At 40.3% G+C, this 21241-nt stretch overlaps 1 protein-coding gene across 1 annotated transcript in view; it reads right to left on the reverse strand.

The window, feature by feature from the left end:
• LOC122789414 (ras-related protein Rab-7L1-like) overlaps positions 1–21241 on the reverse strand; it is a 719422-nt gene that overhangs the window by 227624 nt on the left and 470557 nt on the right. The window contains exon 4 of the mRNA XM_044056845.1: positions 18917–19098. Within this exon, the coding sequence (XP_043912780.1) occupies positions 18917–19098 (182 nt within the window). The remainder of the gene's footprint in view (positions 1–18916; positions 19099–21241) is intronic.

Below are 21241 nucleotides of genomic sequence, written 5' to 3' on the forward strand. Positions count from 1 at the left end.
CTGGCTGACGTTACTGCAATCAGGAAGGCTGTTTTCCAAGATAAAAATTTCAACTGAGCAGAAGCAGCCGGTTCGAAAGGAGGGCTCGTCAAAGCCTGTAGGACCAATGTTAAGTCCCATGATGGGACCGCAGACTTAACTGGCGGTTTTAACAGAAAGGCGCCTTTTAAAAAAGTTTTGCAAATCCTGGTGGAAGCCAGTGATCCTACATCATCCCCAACATGAAAATGAGAGATGGCTGCCAACTGTACTTTAACCGTAGATGCACTGGCTCTCTGCTGAAAGATATGGGACAGAAAATCAAGAATCGTCGGAATAGGGACAGTAAAGGGGTCTTAAGCCCCTGTCTTTGGCCCAGATGGAAAAAGTTTCCATTTACTACTGTAGATTTTTCTGGTAGATGGTTTGTGTGCTGCTACCAGAATAGTTTTCACTGGTGACGAGATACCGGGAGTCCTTGCTATCAGCGGAACTGGATCAGCCAAGCCGTGAGCTTGAGGTCACCCAGGTTTGGGGGTTGTAATCCTGCAGGATGAGAAATTAGATCTGGAATGGGATCTAAGATCCAAGGAGGAACTGCACTGTGAGACCGCAGGTAAGGGAACCAGATCTGGTGAGGCCAGAATGGGGCTATGAGGATTATCTTGCTCCCCAACCGATGGGCTTTCTGCAGGAACTTCGTCATGAGCGGAAGCGAGGGATAAGCATAAAGGCGACCGGGGGGCCAAGCATGAACCAGAGCGTCTCTGGGGCTCTCCCCTATTGGGGGAATTAGAGCAAAAAATTCGCTGCATTTTGTGTTTGACGGAGAAGCAAAAAGATTGCAGCAAGGTAGACCCCATTTGAGGAAGATTTGCTTCGCTACTAACGGGTTTAGAGACCACTCATACGGTGTGAGGATCAAGCGACTTAGCTTGTCCACTAGGATGTTGGTCCAGCATGGAATGTGCGTTGCTACCAGAAAGCAGTTGATGGAGATCGCCCATTCCCAAACTCTCATAGCCTCTCGGCAAAAGGGATAAGATCTGGTTCCTCCCTGTTTGTTAATGTACCAGACTACAGCCATGTTGTCTGTCTGAATTGCAATAGTTCCCGGAGGAAGAAGGTCTTGTAGGGCTTGCAATGCCAGAAGCACATCCCTCATCTCCAGAACATTGATATGCAGAACGGTCTCTGAGGGAGTCCACATGCCTTGAACGGTTCTGCCCATAGCATGCCCCCCCACCCGAGGCGAGAAGCGTCCGTGGTCAACATGGCTTGGGGCTGAGGCATTACAAACGGTCTCCCCTCTCGCAGCTCCTAGGGGTGAAGCCACCAGAGAAGGGAGTCCTTGCAAACCCTGCTCAAGGGAATCAGGGTGTTCAAGGGGTGCAGTAAAAGTGACCACTGGACCTGAAGAGTCCACTGAAGAATTCTCATGCGCAGTCACGCAAAGGGCGACAGACCGATGGCTGCCACCATGGAGCCCAAAACTCTCAGGACTAATTCCGCAGGTGGGGCTGGGGACTAGAGAATTGCCAAAACATGAAGAGACAAGCTGCGCAACCTGTCTGTTGTTAGAAAGGCCTTGGAGTGGCGTGTATCTATCTTGGTCCCTATAAATTCCAGAACCTGCACAGGATGAAGGAACAATTTTTGAAGGTTTACAGTAATACCCAGACGCTGAGTAAGAGCTAGGGTATAATCCCTGGCAGAGTAGAGCTGATGCCTGGTGGAGGCGGTGAGGAGCCAGTCATCCAGGTATAACTGTTATTCTTTTGTAATTTTTTTATATTTAATTCACTTTCATACAGCATATGTTTAGCTAGGGTGGGACTATTTTAAAGCTCTTTAGAATGACTTTAGGGAAACATGCTCTCTGTGGAGGTTTGTCTTTTAATGCAATTGTCCATGTACTTTCCTCCTTTAAAAGTTGGATCCTGTAAAAGTGGATCTCATTAAGTTCTCATGCGGTCTCTCTAATATTAATTAGCAATACATTATTTCAAATTGTGTAACATTTATTCATTCTGTAATGTATTTTGTATTCTTTCGTTCTGTCACTCTCGCTTAGCATGTCTTGACATCAAGTGGACAAATTCTAAGACTTCAAAAAATATTTTTATGTTTAAGTCTTTTATTCCAGTTTTCATTCTATTTTTTTAGTAGGATGGATCTGATGAAGCCGAATTGGCGAAAGCCCTGCAGAAGGTGACTTAAATCAATGAATCTCCAAACACACAAAAAATGACTACGCCATTCATAAGTTTTGCTCTATAAATACATAGTGATGCTTTATTTAGCTTTTGCTTTTACTGTAAAATTCCTTTATTTCTTACCTATTCCATCAAGTAATTATGATCTATGTTTAGGTGAAATGCAACGTGGTTTGAGGCATTTCTGTTTCTCTATATCAGCCCAAGCAAAAAACAAATAAATATAAGAGGATGTGTTACTCAGACATGCCCTCCAAGATTGTTATCTGATGACCAATTCCTCTATAATATTCCACTGGTGGTTTCTGGGGAGGCTTAGTTCCCTCTCCCATGGCCCACCTCCCATAGCGCAACCAACTATAAATGGCACATCTACTGGTAATTCCTCCTCCTCCTCCTCCTCCTCCTCCTCCTCCTCCATGGAGCTCTTGCTGTATAAATCCAGCACAGATACAATCTGACTTTGCACAGCAGTGCTTATCTATCCTTGAATAAAAATCTGTAATGTTGAAAACTACTATTAGTTTCTAAGTGCACTTTTTTTTCAGGAAATATTTATCAGGCTCATTTTTTGAAATATGATTATTGGGTTTCAAAGCACATTACACCCTAAAAAACTGTCATCTAACTCTGGATATATGACAGGATGATTGAACTTCTAGTCATCTTAGTTAGATTCAGGACCATTAGACAAGAGGAGCTCTAAGGACTCGTCCACTAAACTTTTGCCAGTATTTGTATAGCTGAGACAAGCCTAAATAGCATTCAGATTTACACTTATCTGGGCAACTGCCCAATTCAAACAAAATTCATGAAAACATTAGATTCTATATAACAAGAAACTTGTCATCATTTCTAACATCTAGGCATAGTACTCAACATACTGAAGTCAAACTTTCTTCCTCTCAAATAAAAATGTTTTTAGAGTTATTTTGGATACAGAGACTACTGGTATATGAGGAATTTGTTGAACCATAAGGACCAACTATTTAAGTTCAGTCTTCCACTCCTGCCACTGATGATCAAGAAGCTGCAAAGCGGATTCAGCAACTAACCCTGAAAACAGGTCTTTCCTTCCTTCCTTCCTCCTTTCTTAAGCCACATATTAACTGCAGATGCCTCAGATTACACAAGGGAAATACTGTTTAAGCAGCTTCAAGCATGAGAGGATGGCTTGATTTTCAATCCAGTGGGGAAAAAAAAAGATGTTATGTACTCACCATAATATTTCATCTGTGTTGTCGATCTTCATTTATCCTTTACCTTTGGGAATACAGTTCCAATTCTCTGAACCAGCTCGGCCACTACACAGTTCGCACCAGCCGAAAACTCTGTGTCCCCTCTCAACCCAAGGCCATAGTGACCATGGATGCCTCCCAGATGGGGGGGCATTTTCTGGGAAGAAGAGTCTAAGGCACTTGTTCTCCGATAGAGGCCAACCTGCATATCAATGTCCTGGAATTGAGGGCAGTGCTCTTAGGGTTGCAAGCCTTTCAATCTTCCCTCCCTCTAGAAACAATTGCAATTTAATCAGACAACATGTTGGTGGTCTGGTACATCAAAAAAAAACAGGGAGGAACAAAAACTTACCCCCTGTGTTGAGAAGCTCTGTGTGTGTGGCAATGGATGATATCCTCCAACCACTTTCTTATAGCAACGCACATCCTGGGGAGCTCAAATGTGATAGCAGACAAACTGAGCAGATGCATTCTCCTGCCTCACGAGTGGTCTGTCAATCCCAAACTGCCAAAGGAGATTTTCCATTGCTGGGGCCAGCCTTGCTGCAACCTCTTTGCATCACCCCAAAACAACACATACAGCAGCTATTTGGCCCTAATCCCCCCTCAGGAGAAGTCTCCGAGAGACGTTCTCCTTCACGACTGGCCCTCAGGACTACTCTACACCCCCCCTTCCCTCTGATTCCTCTCTTCTTAAAGAAATCCAGCAGGTTGAAAAGCAAAGGGATCCTTCTGGCACCCAACAAGTCTGGTTCCCCTTTCTATGGCCTCATCTAATTCAACGTCCATGGATTCTGGACCCAGTTCCAGATCTTTTGTCTCACCCACAGGGACTGGTGCACCCCAACCTTCAGTACCTCAAGCTTATAGCTTGATTCCTCCAAATCCACTGGTCGCCAAGCAGAATAATTTATTTTCCCCAGTTCAAAAAATTCTACTGGCTTCCCATAGATCTTCCACCAGGAAACTCTACCTAAGCAAGTGGAAAGGATTTTCTATTTGGGCATATAATGGTCTTAACCCCTTTTCTCCACCAGTTGAAAAAGTTCTGGAGCTTTTAGCTATAGTTTTCATTGAAGGAGCTTCTGCTTCCAACTAGCTGCTATTTCTAATTTTCACAATGGCTTTGAAGACCATTCACTAACTTCCCATAGATTATGTAAAGTGTTCATGAAAGGGGCTTTGCAATTAAAACCTCCATTTAAAGACCCTCTAGCTCCTTGGGATCTGACCTTGTTTTTGCAGTCTTTGGTGCTTCCCCCCTTTGAACCGGCAGTGACACGTCACCTAAACTTACTCTCATGGAAAATAATTTTTCTGATAGCCATTACCTCCACCAGAAGAATTTCTGAGACACAAGCATCTTCTTCAAAACCCCCATATTTGGTTTTTCGTAAGGACAGGGTTTCACTAAGAACCAACCCATCTTTTCTCCTTAAGGTGGTCTCAGAATCTAATATTACTCAAACTAATGACTTACCTGTTTTCTTTCCCAATTTTTCCAACAAAGGTGAATATTGTTTACATTTGCTGGTCATTCACAGATAATTACGTTTCTACCTTGGCAGGACTGAAGAATCTAGAAAAGCAGACCAGTTATTTGTATCTTTCTCTGGGAAAATCTATCTCAAAAGTTACTTTGTCAAAATGGCTAAGAAACTGTATTACTTTCATATACAATAAAAAGAATCTCAAGTTATCAGCGGCAGTGAGAGCACACTCCACTAGATCAATAGCCACGTCTGCTGTTTTCCATACCAAGGCTTCCATGGATGAAATATTTGCAGCAGCAACCTGGGCTACTCTGCATACCTTTAACCCTCATTACAAATTGGATTTGGTCTCCAAAGGAAGAGCATCCTTTGGCTCTATGTTTCTCAGGAATATCCTTCCATAAGGCTACCCAGGACCTAAAGTAGCTGGGAACTCTGAACCAAAGGTTATGAATAAATGAAGATTGACAACATCAGATCATATATTTTTATGAGATGTTAACTATCCTTTTGGCATTAAGGCCCTTCCACACAGACCTTCAATCAGAGGCATTTCAGATAGTAGCAGACACTACTATGCTAATAATGCATTAGTAAGCAGGTGTGTACTCTTACTACTTGTCCAGGTTAGCAGTGGTACTCTGGGAACAAGCAGTTCACCTGAACGTAACTGTACAGTTTACATTCCCAGTCAGCAGAGCAAAACAAGACAACAAGCTAGATGAGTGACCTGTGCATGCAACTGCATTCTTGGACATAATAAAGGAATGCGACTGTCCAGAGATAAACTGTTTGGTTCCCACATCAACAGTTTCCTTTCAGAGTTGTTTGAAGGTTTCCTAGCACTGAATTTCATGAAGCTAGTATTTTCCGTATGCCTTTCTTTATCTCCTCTGACATCAAGAGGTGAAAAGAGAAAAAGGAAATGCAATTCTAATTGCACTACACTGGCCAAGACAGCCACAGTCCTCTTTGCTGAATGAAATGGCAGCAGTAGATATGTTTACACTACCTCTAAGATGTAAACATATCTCATGCCAAGGAGAAAAACTAAGTCTTCCACCTTAAACTCAGAGCTCTCAGTCTAACAGTGTGGAGGATATTCAGTTAATCTGTACAGCCATTTATTCTGTCATGACAGCTTGCCTATTCTGAAAAAGGCAAAGAGCCCTAATACTAAAAAATCTCATCACTTCTCGAGGGAAAGATTTTTAAAATCTAGCTCGTAGAAACATATTTCTGTTAATGCAGATTAATGTTTTAGGCTTCAGATTTTTCAGATTTACCACAATAATTCTCTGGCATTGGAACACTAAACTCAGGAGCCCCCTCAGGACTCAGTATTAGGGGTCCCTACTCTTTTCTTTCTTTGTCAGTCCTCATTTCAACACTGTCATGTACGCGGACGATATTCTTTTTATTGAGTCAACCAAACACATTCTGGCCTACGGGATAAACTGCAAAACAGTCTCATGGATTTCTGTAGATGGCTGTTTGATAATAGTTTCTCAATAAACACCAAGAAAAACAGTGTAATTGTATTTGCAACAACTCAGAGTGACTTCAACCATCCCCCCAATACCGAAGGACAACCAAGGCAGTGCTTTTTCCAATGTCTCAGAGAATAAATACCTTGAACTGACACTTGATCCATCCTTTGCCACTCATACAGATGAAATTACCAATAATGTCTTAGAGCAACTAAAACTCTGTTAAAGAACCATAAATCTTTTAACTGATGTTGTCGATTTTCATTCATTCTTGACAAATGGGGGACTCTGTTCTGAGGATTGGAACCAGCTCAGCCGTTATGCACCTCACGCCAGCCAAAAAACTCTCGAGCCAAGACTCTGCCCATAATGCTCCTCTCTTCATTACCCCAGATCTTGTTTGCCGCTCTGATAAGATGCATCAGCCGATACTCTCTAGCTAAGTGCTTTAATTTGTTCTTTTTTTCCTGTTTTTCTATATACTTTCTCTATTTTACAAAGCACTTTATTTCCCTTTCTACTGTATTATTTAGTGTGGTGTGTTTGTGTCTAAATCATCTCTACCCTTATTAACTTATAGTATATTTATTACCATCATTGGTAATCCCCCCCTTTTCCCTTTACCTCTCAGTAATCTCTTGATACCATCACTGGTATTTTCTTTCGGATTACCTTTATTGGTACTTCTCCCTACCATTGTTGGTAGGTTTTTCTTCTTTCCTGTCCTTTTGAGTGTGTGATTTCTTTAAAATGGTGGAGAAGCAAAAAGACACAGCTGGGTTTAAGCAGTGCCAAGACTGTTGAAGAAAGATGCCCATCTCTGACGTGCATCTTTCCTGTGTATATTGTTTGGGTGCACCCCATCTAGAAACTAATTGTAAGATCTGCCAAGGTTTTAGTTCTAGAATCTTGACAGAGTGCCAAAATAAGCTGATTTTAAAGGGGTTACTAAAATCATCATTTGAAGAAGCCCTCTGTAAGCCAGAGTCTTCTAAACCCGAACAAAAAAAGAGAAGTCATTCAGTGCTGAGCACACCATTAGCACCGGACTCCAAAAGACATAAGTCTCCGGTTCCTTCAGCCTCTTCGGAACTGTAGAGTAAGGTCCCTAATCTTGTGAAACAGCCTTTGGCACCAATAGTCACGACCCCCTCGGTACAGACGGTTTCTGCACCGATCTTGAAAACCTCATCATTAACAGACTCGTTGGCACCAACCTTGACAATATCTGCACCGACAATTTCTTTGGCACCGGTCTCTATGACCTCCCACTCGGTTCCAACTTCCCCTTCTGCTCTGCAGCATATGGTGCTGAAGCTCGAAGCATTCGTACCTCTCAGAACAAGATACTCCCCTTCCATAGACCCCTTTTTGGGGTCAACTCCCCAGGTCATTCATGGACAAGCCTGAGTCTCTCTCCGGGATGTCGGTCCAATCAGCCAGAAGTCTTTCTGAGATAGATGTGGTGAGATTAGTGGATCAGCTTTTGGCAATCGGGGGTCTTCCCGCACCAGCTCAGACCCCCCTCCCTCTTGGAGTTGAGGTCTGTTCTCCCAGGACTCCTACTTATATTCCTTCTCCAACCTCCCTTTTAGGTTCAGAGCCCGGCACTTTGATTACCTTGGTTCCAGCTGTATTGGTTCTGACAGAAGCTCCTTCTTTGGTACCTGGATCGGCTCTGATGCCTTTGTCGCCCTTGGAACTGATAGACTCATGGGGCCATAGTTCAGCTGTCGGTTGGGAGGGCTTCAGTTCGGTACTAGTTGTTTGTTTGGGGTCATCCTTGGCTCTTGGAATCCTGGCAGTTTCGGACATTTCTCTGGCTCTGGTTTTGGAGGGTGATCCTCTGGAGTGGGGTGTGAACCCAGTTCTGAGGTTGTCTTTCTCAGTTCTGGACTCCCACCCCTCTTTGGGTGGGCCTGCTTTCCAGATCATGGAGAGAGCTTTAGCCTCTGTGGGCTCTCAGCTGGCCTGTTCCTCTTTGGAGTGTCACATATTTGTACCTTCTGGACAGCAGCTGTCACCATCTCTCACGTCGAGACAGAGGGCAATGAAACTGCAAGATTTCCCTGTTCGGGGCCCCTCTTCTTAGGAGTATTCTTTAGAGATCCCCACTGAGGAACCATACTGTAAGAAGACTTTCAAGAGGAAGAATCTGTCACAGAAGACACAGACAATGATGAAGGGGAGGCTCCCCAATCACTCCCTGAAGATGTCTCATTTGGATGCATCCTGGAAATCTCAAAATAGAGAGGTGATTGGAAGTCCACAAACCCATCCTCAGAGGAATTTGTGTACTTGCAGGTTTTCGGTGCTCGCCCATCTACTTCCTGGGTGACCCCCACCCACTGACGGCCTTATCAAGCTTATCGTGTAGCTCATGTGGAAGGCTCCTGATTTCATAGAACTGATTCCCCAGAGGCCAGACAAAATCTTATCAGCTCCAGAAAATTAACCGCACTGGGGAAAGAGATTAGCAGTAGATGCTATGGTGGTGGTGGCATCCACCAAAAAGGAAGTTGCAGAGCAGAGTTCCACTGTTGACCCTCCTAATCGAGAGTCTCGGACGATGGACAGGTTTGGGAAGCGGGTCTTTGCATCACTGACCTTCACTCTTAGGTCCTTGAATTTCATGGCACACTTTACTAGACTCTAAAGGGATCTGATAAAGGAGCTCTCAGATACCCTCGCTAGAGTTGTGTCTGATGAGGTGTGGGATAAAGTTGCCTCTCAGCTTGCCACCCTGGAATCTATATCGAACTCGTCCATGTGGCTCATCACTCATGCTGCAGAAGGAATGACAAGGGCAGTGGGTTCAGATGTTGCCATAAGGTGTCACGCCTGGATGCGCTTGTGTGACTTCACAGAACTTTCAAGTCTTCCTTCATCAATGCTCCTATTGATGAATCTTCCTTGTTTGGCCTCAAAGTCAGAGATACACTAGCCAGGTGTGAAAAGGATGGAAAGACCCTTTCTGCCCATGGGCATTTGTTTCTCTACTCCTCAGCGAGCCTACTCTAAGAATCAGAGGAGTGGAAAAATGTGGCTCAAAAAGGCCCAAGGACCTTTTCAAGACACACGTGGTGAAAACTCCCCTCGGGGCAGAAGGGGGAGTTCAAGGGGAAGAAGCCCTCCCTGTGGCAGAGGAGGTCTGCAAAATCAGGGCTCCAGTGATTTTTTCTCCAGGCAGCTGTACCAGTGCTCCTGAATAGAGGCCCGATTGCTTACCTCTGGAAGCAGTCAGGGGAAGATTTTCAATGCACCACTCAGCCTGGCTATTGATAACATCAGACACTTGGGTGCACAGAATTATCACCAGAGGTTACCAAATTCCCTTTACTCTCTTTCCAAAGATTCCAAGAAGAGTCCCCGATATTCCACCCAGACAGAGGGACCAAGCAGCCATAGAAATTCACAAGTGCTAGAAAAAAAGAGAGTCATCCAAGAAGTCTCACCAGACCAAAGAGGATCCAGACTTTACTCAAGATTCTTTTTAGTGCCAAAAAAAGGCAGGGGACTGAAGACCAATTTTAGATCTCAGCCTTCTGAACATTTTTGTTCAGCAAACAAAATTCTGGATGGTCACGGTCAAGTCTATCCTTCCCTTTCTACAGGAGAATGATTGGATGTGCTCTAACACTCCAGAAGGTTCCTCCACTTCCGGCTGGGAGCCAGTCATTTCCAATTCAGAGTGCCGCCCTTTGGTCGCACCACAGCCCCCAGGGTGCTCACCAAATGCATAGCAGCAGCAACAGCTCACTTGAGGCTACGCGGATTCCGAATGTTTCCATACCTGGACGACTGGCTCCTCACTGCCCCAACTAGGCGTCTACTGCTTCAAACCACAGACATCATACTGAACCTTTTCCAGTCTTTGGGAATTATGATCAACCGAGAGAAATCACAGTTGACTCCAACACAAGACCTAGAATTTATAGGAGCACGCCTCAATACGATTTCTTGCGTAGCATCTCTCCTTCTACACAGACTTAAGATCGCAAGTACAACTAATCATTTCCAAAAGCAAGGTTCCTGCTTTTCTTGTTCTGCAAGCTCTGGGTTCTATGGTAGCCACCATAACTTTAGTGCCTCTCGCAAGGTATCTCACAAGGCTGGTTCAATGGCTGTTAGTGGCCCAATGGTTGATACTGACACAGCAAATGTCTTTTCAGATAGTGACAACAAATCTCTGCAAGGAGGATCTATCCTGGTGGATGAAGTCAGGGGAAAATCTATGGGGCTGCACCTTCACTCCTCTGCCCATCTATGTAGTGACCACAGACACTTCCCAGATTGGGTAGGGGGCATTATCTGGGAAGAGCAGTTCAAAGGACTTGGTCCCCGTAAGAGGCCAATTTGCACATCAATGTCTTAGAATTGAGGGCATTGCTTCTAGCATTGCAAGCCTTTCAGTCTGCTCTTCCTTTGGGAACAGTTGCAATCCAATCAGACATGTCAGTAGTCTGGTACATCAACAAGCAAGGTGGAACCAGATACTACCCCCTGTGTTGGGAAGCTCACAAAATATGGCAATGGGCTATCATTTCCAACCATTTTCTAATAGTAATGCATATCCTGGGAAGCTCCAACATGATAGCAGACAAACTGAGCAAATGCATCCTCCGCGTTTATATTACACTGTTGAAAACTCAAACTGTCGATAGCGTAATAAGACATGAAAATGTCAAAACCGCCGAACATCGAACACACACACATACAAAAAAAAAAACCCAAACACAACACAAATTGCTCTATGCAGGGGGGCTTGCCCCCCTGCATCCCCCACACCCCCTGCTACTTAAATATACCAACTCCGAGATCGCACTACATTGCAGTAAACGGAAATCTCCCCTTAGGGAGATTTCTGTTTACATGCGCGATGACTTTCGCTTTTGGCAATTTGGTGCCAATATCAGCTTCGATATTGTTGGCCTTCGACAGGGTGAAGTAGACCCCATCCTCCTGCCTCATGACTGGTCTCTAAATTCCAAGGTGGCGATAAAAAATTTTTGTCGCTGGGGTCAGGCTAGCTGCAATCTTTTTGCCTCCACAATAAACAACAAATGCAGTAGCTACTTTGCCCTAATTCCCCCACAGGGGGAGTCCATGAGAGATGCACTCCTCCACAATTTACCCGGGGACTGCTTTATGTCTTTCCCCCATTCCCTCTCATTCCCCTATTCTTGAAGAAAGCCCAAAGACTGAGAAGCAAAGTGATCCTCATTGCACCCTATTGGTCCCATCAAGTGTGGTTCCCCTTCCTTTGGCTTCACCTGATTCGCCGTCCTTGGATTCTGGACCCAAATCCAGACCTATTGTCTCACCCACAGAGATTGGTGTATCCCAACCTTCACAATCTCAAACTGAAGCTTGGTATCTCCAATTCCATTAACTGCAGGCAGAGCAAATTACCTTCCCCAGTACAAAAAAATCCTTCTGGCTTCTCATACTGTCCACCAGGAAACTCTTACCTTAGCAAATGGAAGAGATTCTCAATCTGAACTCGTACAAATAATTTAGATCCCTTTTCAGCCCCTGTTGAAAGGTGTTGGAATTTCTGGCTTCCCTTTTAGAGGTTTAGAGCTTCTGCTTCCACCATTATAGTCCAATTAGCAGGCATTTCCAATTTCCACAACGGGTTTGATGATCATCCTTTGATTTCCCATCATTTATGTAAAATCTTTCTTAAAGGCACTTTACATCTAAAGCCCCCTTTCAAGGATCCTACAGCTCCATGAGATTTGACCTTAGTATTACAATAGTTAGTCCTTCAGCCATGTGAGCCAGCAGCTACTTGCGATCTCAATTTCTTATTGCGGAAAACTCTTTCTGGTGGCCATTACATCTGCCAGGAGAGTTTCTGAATTGCAGGGCTTATGTGTGAAACACCCTTACATGATTTTTCATAAGGATAAAGTGTCCTTAAGAACCAATCCTTCTTTTCTACCTAAAGTAGTTCCAGAGTCTAATACTGACCAGACTATAAATTTGCCAGTCTTCTTTCCAAATTTTTCAAATAAAGGTGAATATTGCCTTCACCTTATTCTCCGTCCTTGGATGGCTGTAGGACTAAGTATTGTAATACTAAGGTCAAATCCCATGGAACTGTAGTATCCTTGAAAGGGGGCTTTAGATGTAAAGTGCCTTTAAGAAAGATTTTACATAACTGATGGGAAATCAAAGGATGATCATCAAACCCATTGTGGAATTTGCCAACATATTAGTAGCTTTATATGCTATGACTTGTTTTTTTCCTAATTATGCATCAGTTTGTAGACTTGTTCTGTATTTTGTGTGTGTACTGCTGATCATTAAGCCTTGGTCATGTCTGAAAAGGGTTAATGGAGCTGCCCTTGTAGACGATGAATAAATAGTACATACATGCACATATAAATAAATAAATACATACATACACACACACACACACACACATACGTACATAAAATAAACATTGAAATACTCTGAACATTTGTTTTATACAAGGACAGCTTACTCAATTATTAAAGTACAATTTTCAGTGGTATCCTTTATCTACAGGAACCACTTTTATCCAGCTCTTAAAGTGTATTTTACATTTAAAACCTCATAGGTATCCAGTGGATCCATCTTGGGATCTTGATTTTGTAATAAGGAAGCTGACTTTGTCTCCATTTGAAACATTTAACTCCAGTAACTTAAATTTTCTGTCTTAGAAGGCTTTTTTTTCTAGTGTCTGTTAACTCAAGAACTTCTGTGTTGTAGGCCATAAAGTGTAAGGATACTTATATAATCCTTCACAAGGAAAGGTTATCTTTGAGAACAACTCTCTCCATTATATCTGTGGATTCATCTGTACAACTTCCAAGCTTTTTGATTTACTTAGGAAAACAAAGAGGGAAGCATTATGCACTTTACAGATGTACATAGGACTTAAGGTCTTATGTAGACAGGGTAAAACCATGAGACAAATGATGAGCTTGTTTCTTTTAAGGAGGACAATGAAATAGACACCTTCTAATTGATTAGCTAATCATACTGTTTTCTGCCCTAACAAGTACAACAAAATCCTGTCTCGAGAGGTTATGCCTCAAGTTACCTGGTTAGCATCTACAGCCTTCTTTAGGAACGTTTTATTAAAATTATCTGTGAGGGTACAACATGATCATCCTTCTACACATTTTCAAAACATTACCATTCTAAGCACAGCAGGCTTTTCTGGTAATTATTTGATATTGTGAGTCTCATTAATGCGACTTTTGGAATAGTGTGATCAAGTGAGCTACAATGCAGGTTTACATGTACCAAGTCTAAGAGTGTCATTTCTTGGAGTAATCCCTTTGCACTGACATATGTTGATCTTTGGGTTGGTATATACAAGTTAGGGGGAGTGGGGGAAGGGATTTGTCGTCCACAATGGAAGGTACAACTGAAAATTTTAAAGGAGAATATCGATGTTCAACATTCATTGTTTTCTTGTACTTTATTCATTACATGCTGTCAAAGGTTTATAAAATAAATTATGTAACACAGCAGTTATGAGATAGAATGAAGTCTCAAAGTGTTTCATATTTATATTTAAAGACATGAACTCTCTTCTAAGTGTGGACGGATTCTGTAGGGAAGTAGAATTATTGTACCATTAAAATTGGGAAAACTTAATTTGAAGACACATTGTTCTGGGTATCCTGGTATAAAAAAATCTTTTGCATGTGAGTTTGTCTCATGGACCTAAATAAGATACAGGTGAGGAGCAAATGTGTGAAGGGTGTGAAGCATGCTAGTTGAAACAGAAGGTGCTGCATTGGGTTTCATTGCATTCATGTGATTTTGCTACTGATTCTTGGAAAAGACTGTATATTGGTTTGAAAGACATTTTCCTTAACAAGATGTTCATAAGTATGATGGACAGGTATTTAAAACAGCTAGAAATGTTTAGAATGTGAGAAAACACTTCTGAAAATGCTGTGGAAATTGCTTACCTCATCCTGTGTTTACTGGAACATATTGCGACTGATAATGGTATTACTCATTTAAGATCTGAGGAATTTCAATGCTTCATTAAACAAAATGGTATTCTGTATTCTTCCAGTAATCCTGTACATCATGGTACTAAAAGGGTATGGAGTGGTATGTGAAAACCTTCAAGATGCAAATGAAAAACCCTGTATACCCAAATGGACACCATTTCCTTTTTTTGTTATACCACCATACTACCCCAAAATTAGACATCTGGTTCGACACTTGCTGAATTCTTTCAGAACACACATTTCTGTATACCTCCTAAAATGTTTGATTTTCTGGTAAATCACTTAGGTTTACACTCAATCAGTCAATAACGCCAGTCTAAAGTTTCATGCTTTTTAGAAAATGCTTGTTGATACAATATCTGTTCTATTAACATTTTAAGACAGAGTAATAATTCAAATTTGTCCCTGATTTTGGGCCTTTGTCCAGATATTATTTTTTGCTTTGCCCAGAATTCTTGAGTAAAGAAGTTAAGAGGTATGATTTATATACTACACTTTATCACACAAGTTACAAGTGGGGCTCTCCACAGGAAACATTTGTAAAAGAATTATTCCGACCAATGTGCCATGAACAGATTCTTTCAATTTCTGAAGTAGAGCACATTTAAAAGACCACTGGAGCAGGATCTAAATGAATCCCAAAAAATCAGGATAAAGTGGACTGGTCCGGTACCTAAAGACAGTGAACCTATATATAGAAAACATGGTGCTCCACTGAAGCTGAAGATCCCCATGGGTATTTCAGGACTAGAGATGATGTGTTCACCCACAAATGTCCTCAGCTGTAAATGATAAGAGTCAGCCAATGAAACGAACAAGTGAATCTCTTCTTATAATATATGGAAACTAGTGCCAAGGATGAGGGTCTTAAAGGCATTCATGCTTGCTAAGGTCTATAACATTCACATAGTATTATTTGATACCATTGTGATGATGTGAGGTAGTGCCAGCTATGCTAGAGAGAGTAGGGAAGTGCATGTGTAACATATGCCAGCATAACTAGCTGGAGTTTTGTAAAGAATTTTGTATCATTTGTACATCAAACTGATTTGTACAATTTTAGAAAAAAAAAATAAAAAATCACCACACGAGTGGAATAAACAGGACCTCTGTACTTTATTTACAATAACATTGACAGCGCTTTCGCCTTCATAACAAATGGCATCTTCAGAGTCAAACCAACAAACCCATAAACCCACATTTAAATAGATGCTGAATGCCATAATCATGAATAGTATCAATTAGTCATTAAAAAATTTGCATCCAATAACTACAGCTAACCTTCAGGAAGAACTGCTTTAAAGAAACAGTAAATATTTAAACATATAACACTATATATATATACATATATATATATATATATATATATATATATATATATATATATATATATATATATATATAAAGCATTTATACACTAGTTCCATAGTTTTAAAAAATAATAAAATAAAAAATAGTTCCCTTTATTAAAAAATAGCACGTAGACTGAACACCATTGTAACCAAAAACCAAAAAAAAAAATGTTTCTGTTGTATAAAAATCACTTGTTATTGCTTTCCCTGGATTCAACCAATTCATAATTAAAAAGTGTTTTATGATCCTTAAATATCTCGCCTATCATGGCAAACTCATATTTGTTTAGCCCTTTGTTTCAGAATACCTGCGACTAAAATACAATCATTAATGCCAGGGTTTTGCTTAGCATTAAGCCTCAATTGCCACTTAGTCTCTCTCACTTCAACCTCAACTCTAGGATCACCACCTATTTCATTAATATTAACCATGTCAGTTATAAAAAAATATAGTTTTTTTTTTTTTTAATTAATACATATTGTACTATGAACATATAGGACACTACAGTTTTTTTTTGTTGTTTTTTTTTATATCAGTAATGTGTTCAGCTCTCCTATCTCTTTGCCTGTGAGTAGTTTTCCCCTATATAATATCCTGGGTATGCCGTGCACGTTGCTATATATATTACCATCTTTGTATTGCAATTACATTGGCCCTTGCATTGTAAAAATTTATTAAATCCAGCTACAGAGACATAAGGGCCATCATTTACAAACTTGCAATAACTACATGCTCTACACTTGTACACAACAGATCTATAGGCCTCAAATGTCTTACCATTCTGGATTTCCAGTATTTCTTTCAAATTGTTTTCATTACTATAAGCTACTTTGGGTCTCATGCCCAATTTGATTTTTATTTTAGGGACAAAAACAAAATCCCAAAACATGTTAAGCTTAGAAATAATAAGGGATGCATCATGATTACATTTGATAACCATGACATCATTGCCAAAAGTTTTCTGACCCACCCTAGTCTCCATGTTTTCTGACATTTTTAAAATAGGGGTAAAAGTCGTTTTCCATTTCTTAAGGACTTTGTTCCTTATTTTTAACAAAAATCTTAAGAGGATATCCCCTATTCTTAAACATTCCAATTAAAATGGCCATCCTTTCCCCAAACACATCATCTTCACTTATTAATCTCAATAACCTGACCATTTGTCCTTTTACCACACTTTTCTTTTGGTACAGTGAGTGGCAACTATCATAATAAAGGAGAGTGTAAGAATAAGTCTTTTTCCTAAAAATACTTGATGACAATCCACTTGTTAAAACATCTTTGAAGGAGAGTTTTTCTGTCAGACTGCTAGGGTCGCTATGGGGCAAAATGTACTCCTATATTTGCAAATTTGGTTTTGGCAGAGTGGGAAAAATGGTGTGTGTTTTTCTGCCCTTACATTTCTAAGATATAGATTTTCTTGAGATTTTTGGATGATATTTGAGATAGAACAATTTATGGAATACCTGAATTCTACCACCCCATTTCTTAAATTTACCTACAGAGTTCATGCAAATGAAATAGATTTTAGATAGTTTTTGAGAAAAAGATGTTTTAACAGGTGGATTGTCAAAGAAAATGTTGCTATAAAACAGCTGTTGAAAAAGAAGTTTCTGGCAGTGGGTGTATGATTTTCCTTCTCCATAAGTTCCCTAAACAATACTCCTATAGAAGTCAAAGCTAGCACAAAACTCCTTGGCATTACCACTGATGACCAACTAAAATTCAATCTTCACATTAACAATTGTGTCAAAAAAAAAAAAAAAAAAAAAAAAAACACCAAAAGCTAGGACCACTGTACAGGAACAACAAATTCCTAACTACTGAAGCTATGATTTCTCTTACCCATGCCTACCTTCTACCATGCTTAACCTATTGTTCCCAAATACTCACAAATCTGTCCTCCTCCCTACTTACCAAATTAGAATCAACATACCACAAAATAGCTAGATTTGCAGCTCAACAAACACATAAATCTTACCACTGTCTCTTTCTAAAATACCTGAACTGGCCCGAACTACCTCACCTCTTCCTACCATCTCAACTCCAAATCATACACTCCATCCTATATCAGCCTGATTTCTGTCCAAGTTTATCTTCTCTCATCTCTCAGTATTCCCCTACCAGACTTCTCCGAAGCTCAACCCAAGATCTACTAAAAATCCATAAATCCAAATCCAACACAGGGTGCAACATATATAGCTACCATCCCTCTATTGCATGGACGAAACTCCCACTAGAAATAAGGACCCTGACTCACCCCAAACAATTTAAGCTAGCAAACCACAAAGACCACTTTAAAAAGCACTAGTCCTGCCATTGTACTCACCCTCCATGATTATTACCTACCTTTATAGTACAGTCAAACTAACTAAAACTTAAAATTAACTACTTCATCCTATACTTCCTTTGCAACCTCCAACGCTTCTTCTATACTCTGCTCCCTGAAATTCGTATGTAACCTTTTAAGTTTCTGCTACTCTGCATACAAAACCTTATCTTTACTCAACTCTCTTTTTAAACCAAAACATACAACTTATTTTACTCTCTTCACATTCTCGTTTTTGTTTATACTACTGTTTTATCTGTCAACAATATACATGTATGTAGCTTACATATTTAACTACTAAAATTTTCTATTGCTATTTTTATTGCATTGTATATCTTTGGAGCTTTTCTCCCTGGGCCTCCACTGAAAAGGGGCAATAGCTCAGCCAGACACTCCTGGTAAACAAATGTAAAATAAAATAAATAAAATAAAGGTATTTTGTGCTTTCACTTTAAACTCTGATTACTAGGTTTGTGATAAAACATGCTGAAATTCTAATATGTTCCTCCTTTTTATAAAAAATTAAAGGGAGAAGTGAAGTGGTGTATTCAAGTTTTGACAACTTGCTTTCATTTCCAAGAAGGATTTTTGAGTTGTGTCTATGTATTGTCTGCAAGTGGACTGTGTATGCAGGCAGAATAATAGATGGTGCAAAATATTAAGGCAAAATAAGAAATATTTCTGCATATTGGGAACAGCTAATGATGTGTATTCAGCCCATATTACCACAGTCATACTCTTGTAGGAAATACACAAATTCTGTAGCACAATTTTACCTGGGAATTTACAGTGGTTTCTCATGAATCCTTTACCTTATTTGCCAGCAACAAACATGGCACAGGCTTCTCACTGCCAGGAACAACTTCTCTATCAACAGCTGCTTTTAGTTCTTTGCAAAAGTGAAATGACTTCTCTGATGTGATATCAAATAAGATAACGCATGCTGAAGCTCCTTTGAAGAAAGCTCGGGATAGAGGCAATGTATCTTCTTGCCCTGGAAAAAAAACCCAGTGCTACATTAATAGTCACTTCAACATGTGAATATCCAGGTATTCTACAATCTCAGTCAATAATAACTTGCACAGGTTCAGAAGAATCGGACAAAAAGAAAAGGCTAAACTCTTTTAAGCAAACAGGCAAGACAATGGAGCTGTAAACTCACTCAAAAAATCTCTCATGATAAGAATTCAGGGCTGCTGCACAGAAAAAAATAATACAAGAGGAAATTAGAAAATCCAAATGTTTATGTACAGAAGACAGTTTACAAGGCAGAAAAATACAGAGTATATATGCAAACAATATGACAAAATGTATTGTGGGAGATTACACATATTTCTTCTCTGTGTGAGAGTCTGTAACATAGATACTAACAAATTTCTGCTATCAAGACCCAAAAAGAAGACAAAACTGAAAGCATAACCTTGGTACAGTAGCAGATTTGCACACAAAGTTCAGGGAAGGCACTAGAAATGAAACATGAATGCAGTGTTCTAACAGTGCAGTAAAATGAATACTGAACACGAAAGGTCTTAACAGATTATTAAGATGCACTCCAGATACAGTGGAAGAGCCAGAGAGATTCCCAACACATTGGAAGAGTCAAAGGTTGAAGCATCTTTAAAAGAAAAGGATGGGAGTACAAGAAGGATGGATTAGGTGATTTTGGTTCAGAAGAAGAGTGAAGGTTGTAACAGACAATGATCATATTAATATATTCTTTTAATTCTAATATAACTAGGAAAACTGTGATCTGAGCAGTGTGTGAGTGTTAAAGCAAACTTTGAGGTGGACTGATTTTGAGCCCTCAACACAAAGGTAAGAAAAATACATGGTAGCACAAAAATGTGATTTTTTTTTTCAGTTTTTCTGACTATAAACCATAATTATACATAGTCTGTTTCTGACTTGTATTATTTCACAATCCGTTGGAACCTTGTTTTGCGCACATGTCACCTGATATATTCACTGGAAAGTTTCAAATGCTAGGTGGTAGAACCTCAAAGGTTTTATCTGACAAGGATCAGTTCCACTTACTAAAATAAAAACTTAGAATTTTTGCTATTTTATGGATATTTACTCAACTTATGGGAAGTCCACAATTATTCTGAGCCTCTAATGCGTCTCCAGTCTACATTTGTAGCAGTTTGTTACAATTTTAAAGAAAAAAATGTTTTTAATAAAATATGTTAAAGGAGGGTTGGGGCATGGCACAGAAATGGTACCCGAATGCCTAGGGCAGGAAGGATGGGGTGTGTGTCGTGCATCTGGCCACCTGGGGGTGTGCCAGTAGAAGCAACATACTTTTTTTTTCTCATGAAGAGCTGAGGGGTGGGGCACTGGTTCATAGTAGGGGCCCAGGGCACTGGCTGAACCGGCTCTGTTTCTATGAAAGTGATCTTAATAACCATAAGATGCCTAGCCATATTCATCTCTAAGTAGACACGCCTATATGTACATGCCTCCTTTTCCAAGCACTTAATAGTGATCACCTCTCAAATCAAGCAGGGCTGTACATAACAATCTTGGTGTAAGTTTGTGTCTACCTAGCCAGTTATCAAGAATAGTGGTCAAACTAGCACTTTCACCTGCAGAGGTAATATATTCCATGAAGTGGGAATACAATGAGTTAGGATCCTAACTTTCCAGTGAGTCTTGTTTTATTTATTGGTATATCATTCATTCCTACATTTTGCTAAAAAAACAGGCTTTGCCAAATGTTAGTAAAAAGTGCTTGTGCTACATTACTATAGGTATTAAACAGCAAACATAAAGCAATGTTGAACAATCAGTCTCTACTACTTCATATAACATTCTACGTTAACAAATATTTATACGGCACAATACTAATTGTGCACAGTTACTAAGCACAATATCTTTCATATCTAAATTAACTGAATATTTGGATATCTAAATCAACAGCCATAAAATGATTACAAATCTAAAACCAACAAGCCAAACATAGACGATGACCTACTGATCACTACTGCAGTATTCCTGACATATGGGTTGTCACTGCTGATATCTGGCTGGGATACCAAATCTTTACCTTCCCAAGGTTGTACATCCAGTGCATGACCTCAGCTCTTAAGGCTATAAAAGAAGGATGTACAAGTGTGTACCTCAGACTATCTCCAGGC

The sequence above is a fragment of the Protopterus annectens genome, chromosome 14.part0 (genome assembly GCF_019279795.1).
Source record: "Protopterus annectens isolate FY-2018-M chromosome 14.part0, PAN1.0, whole genome shotgun sequence".
NCBI classification, from domain to species: Eukaryota; Metazoa; Chordata; order Ceratodontiformes; family Protopteridae; genus Protopterus; species Protopterus annectens.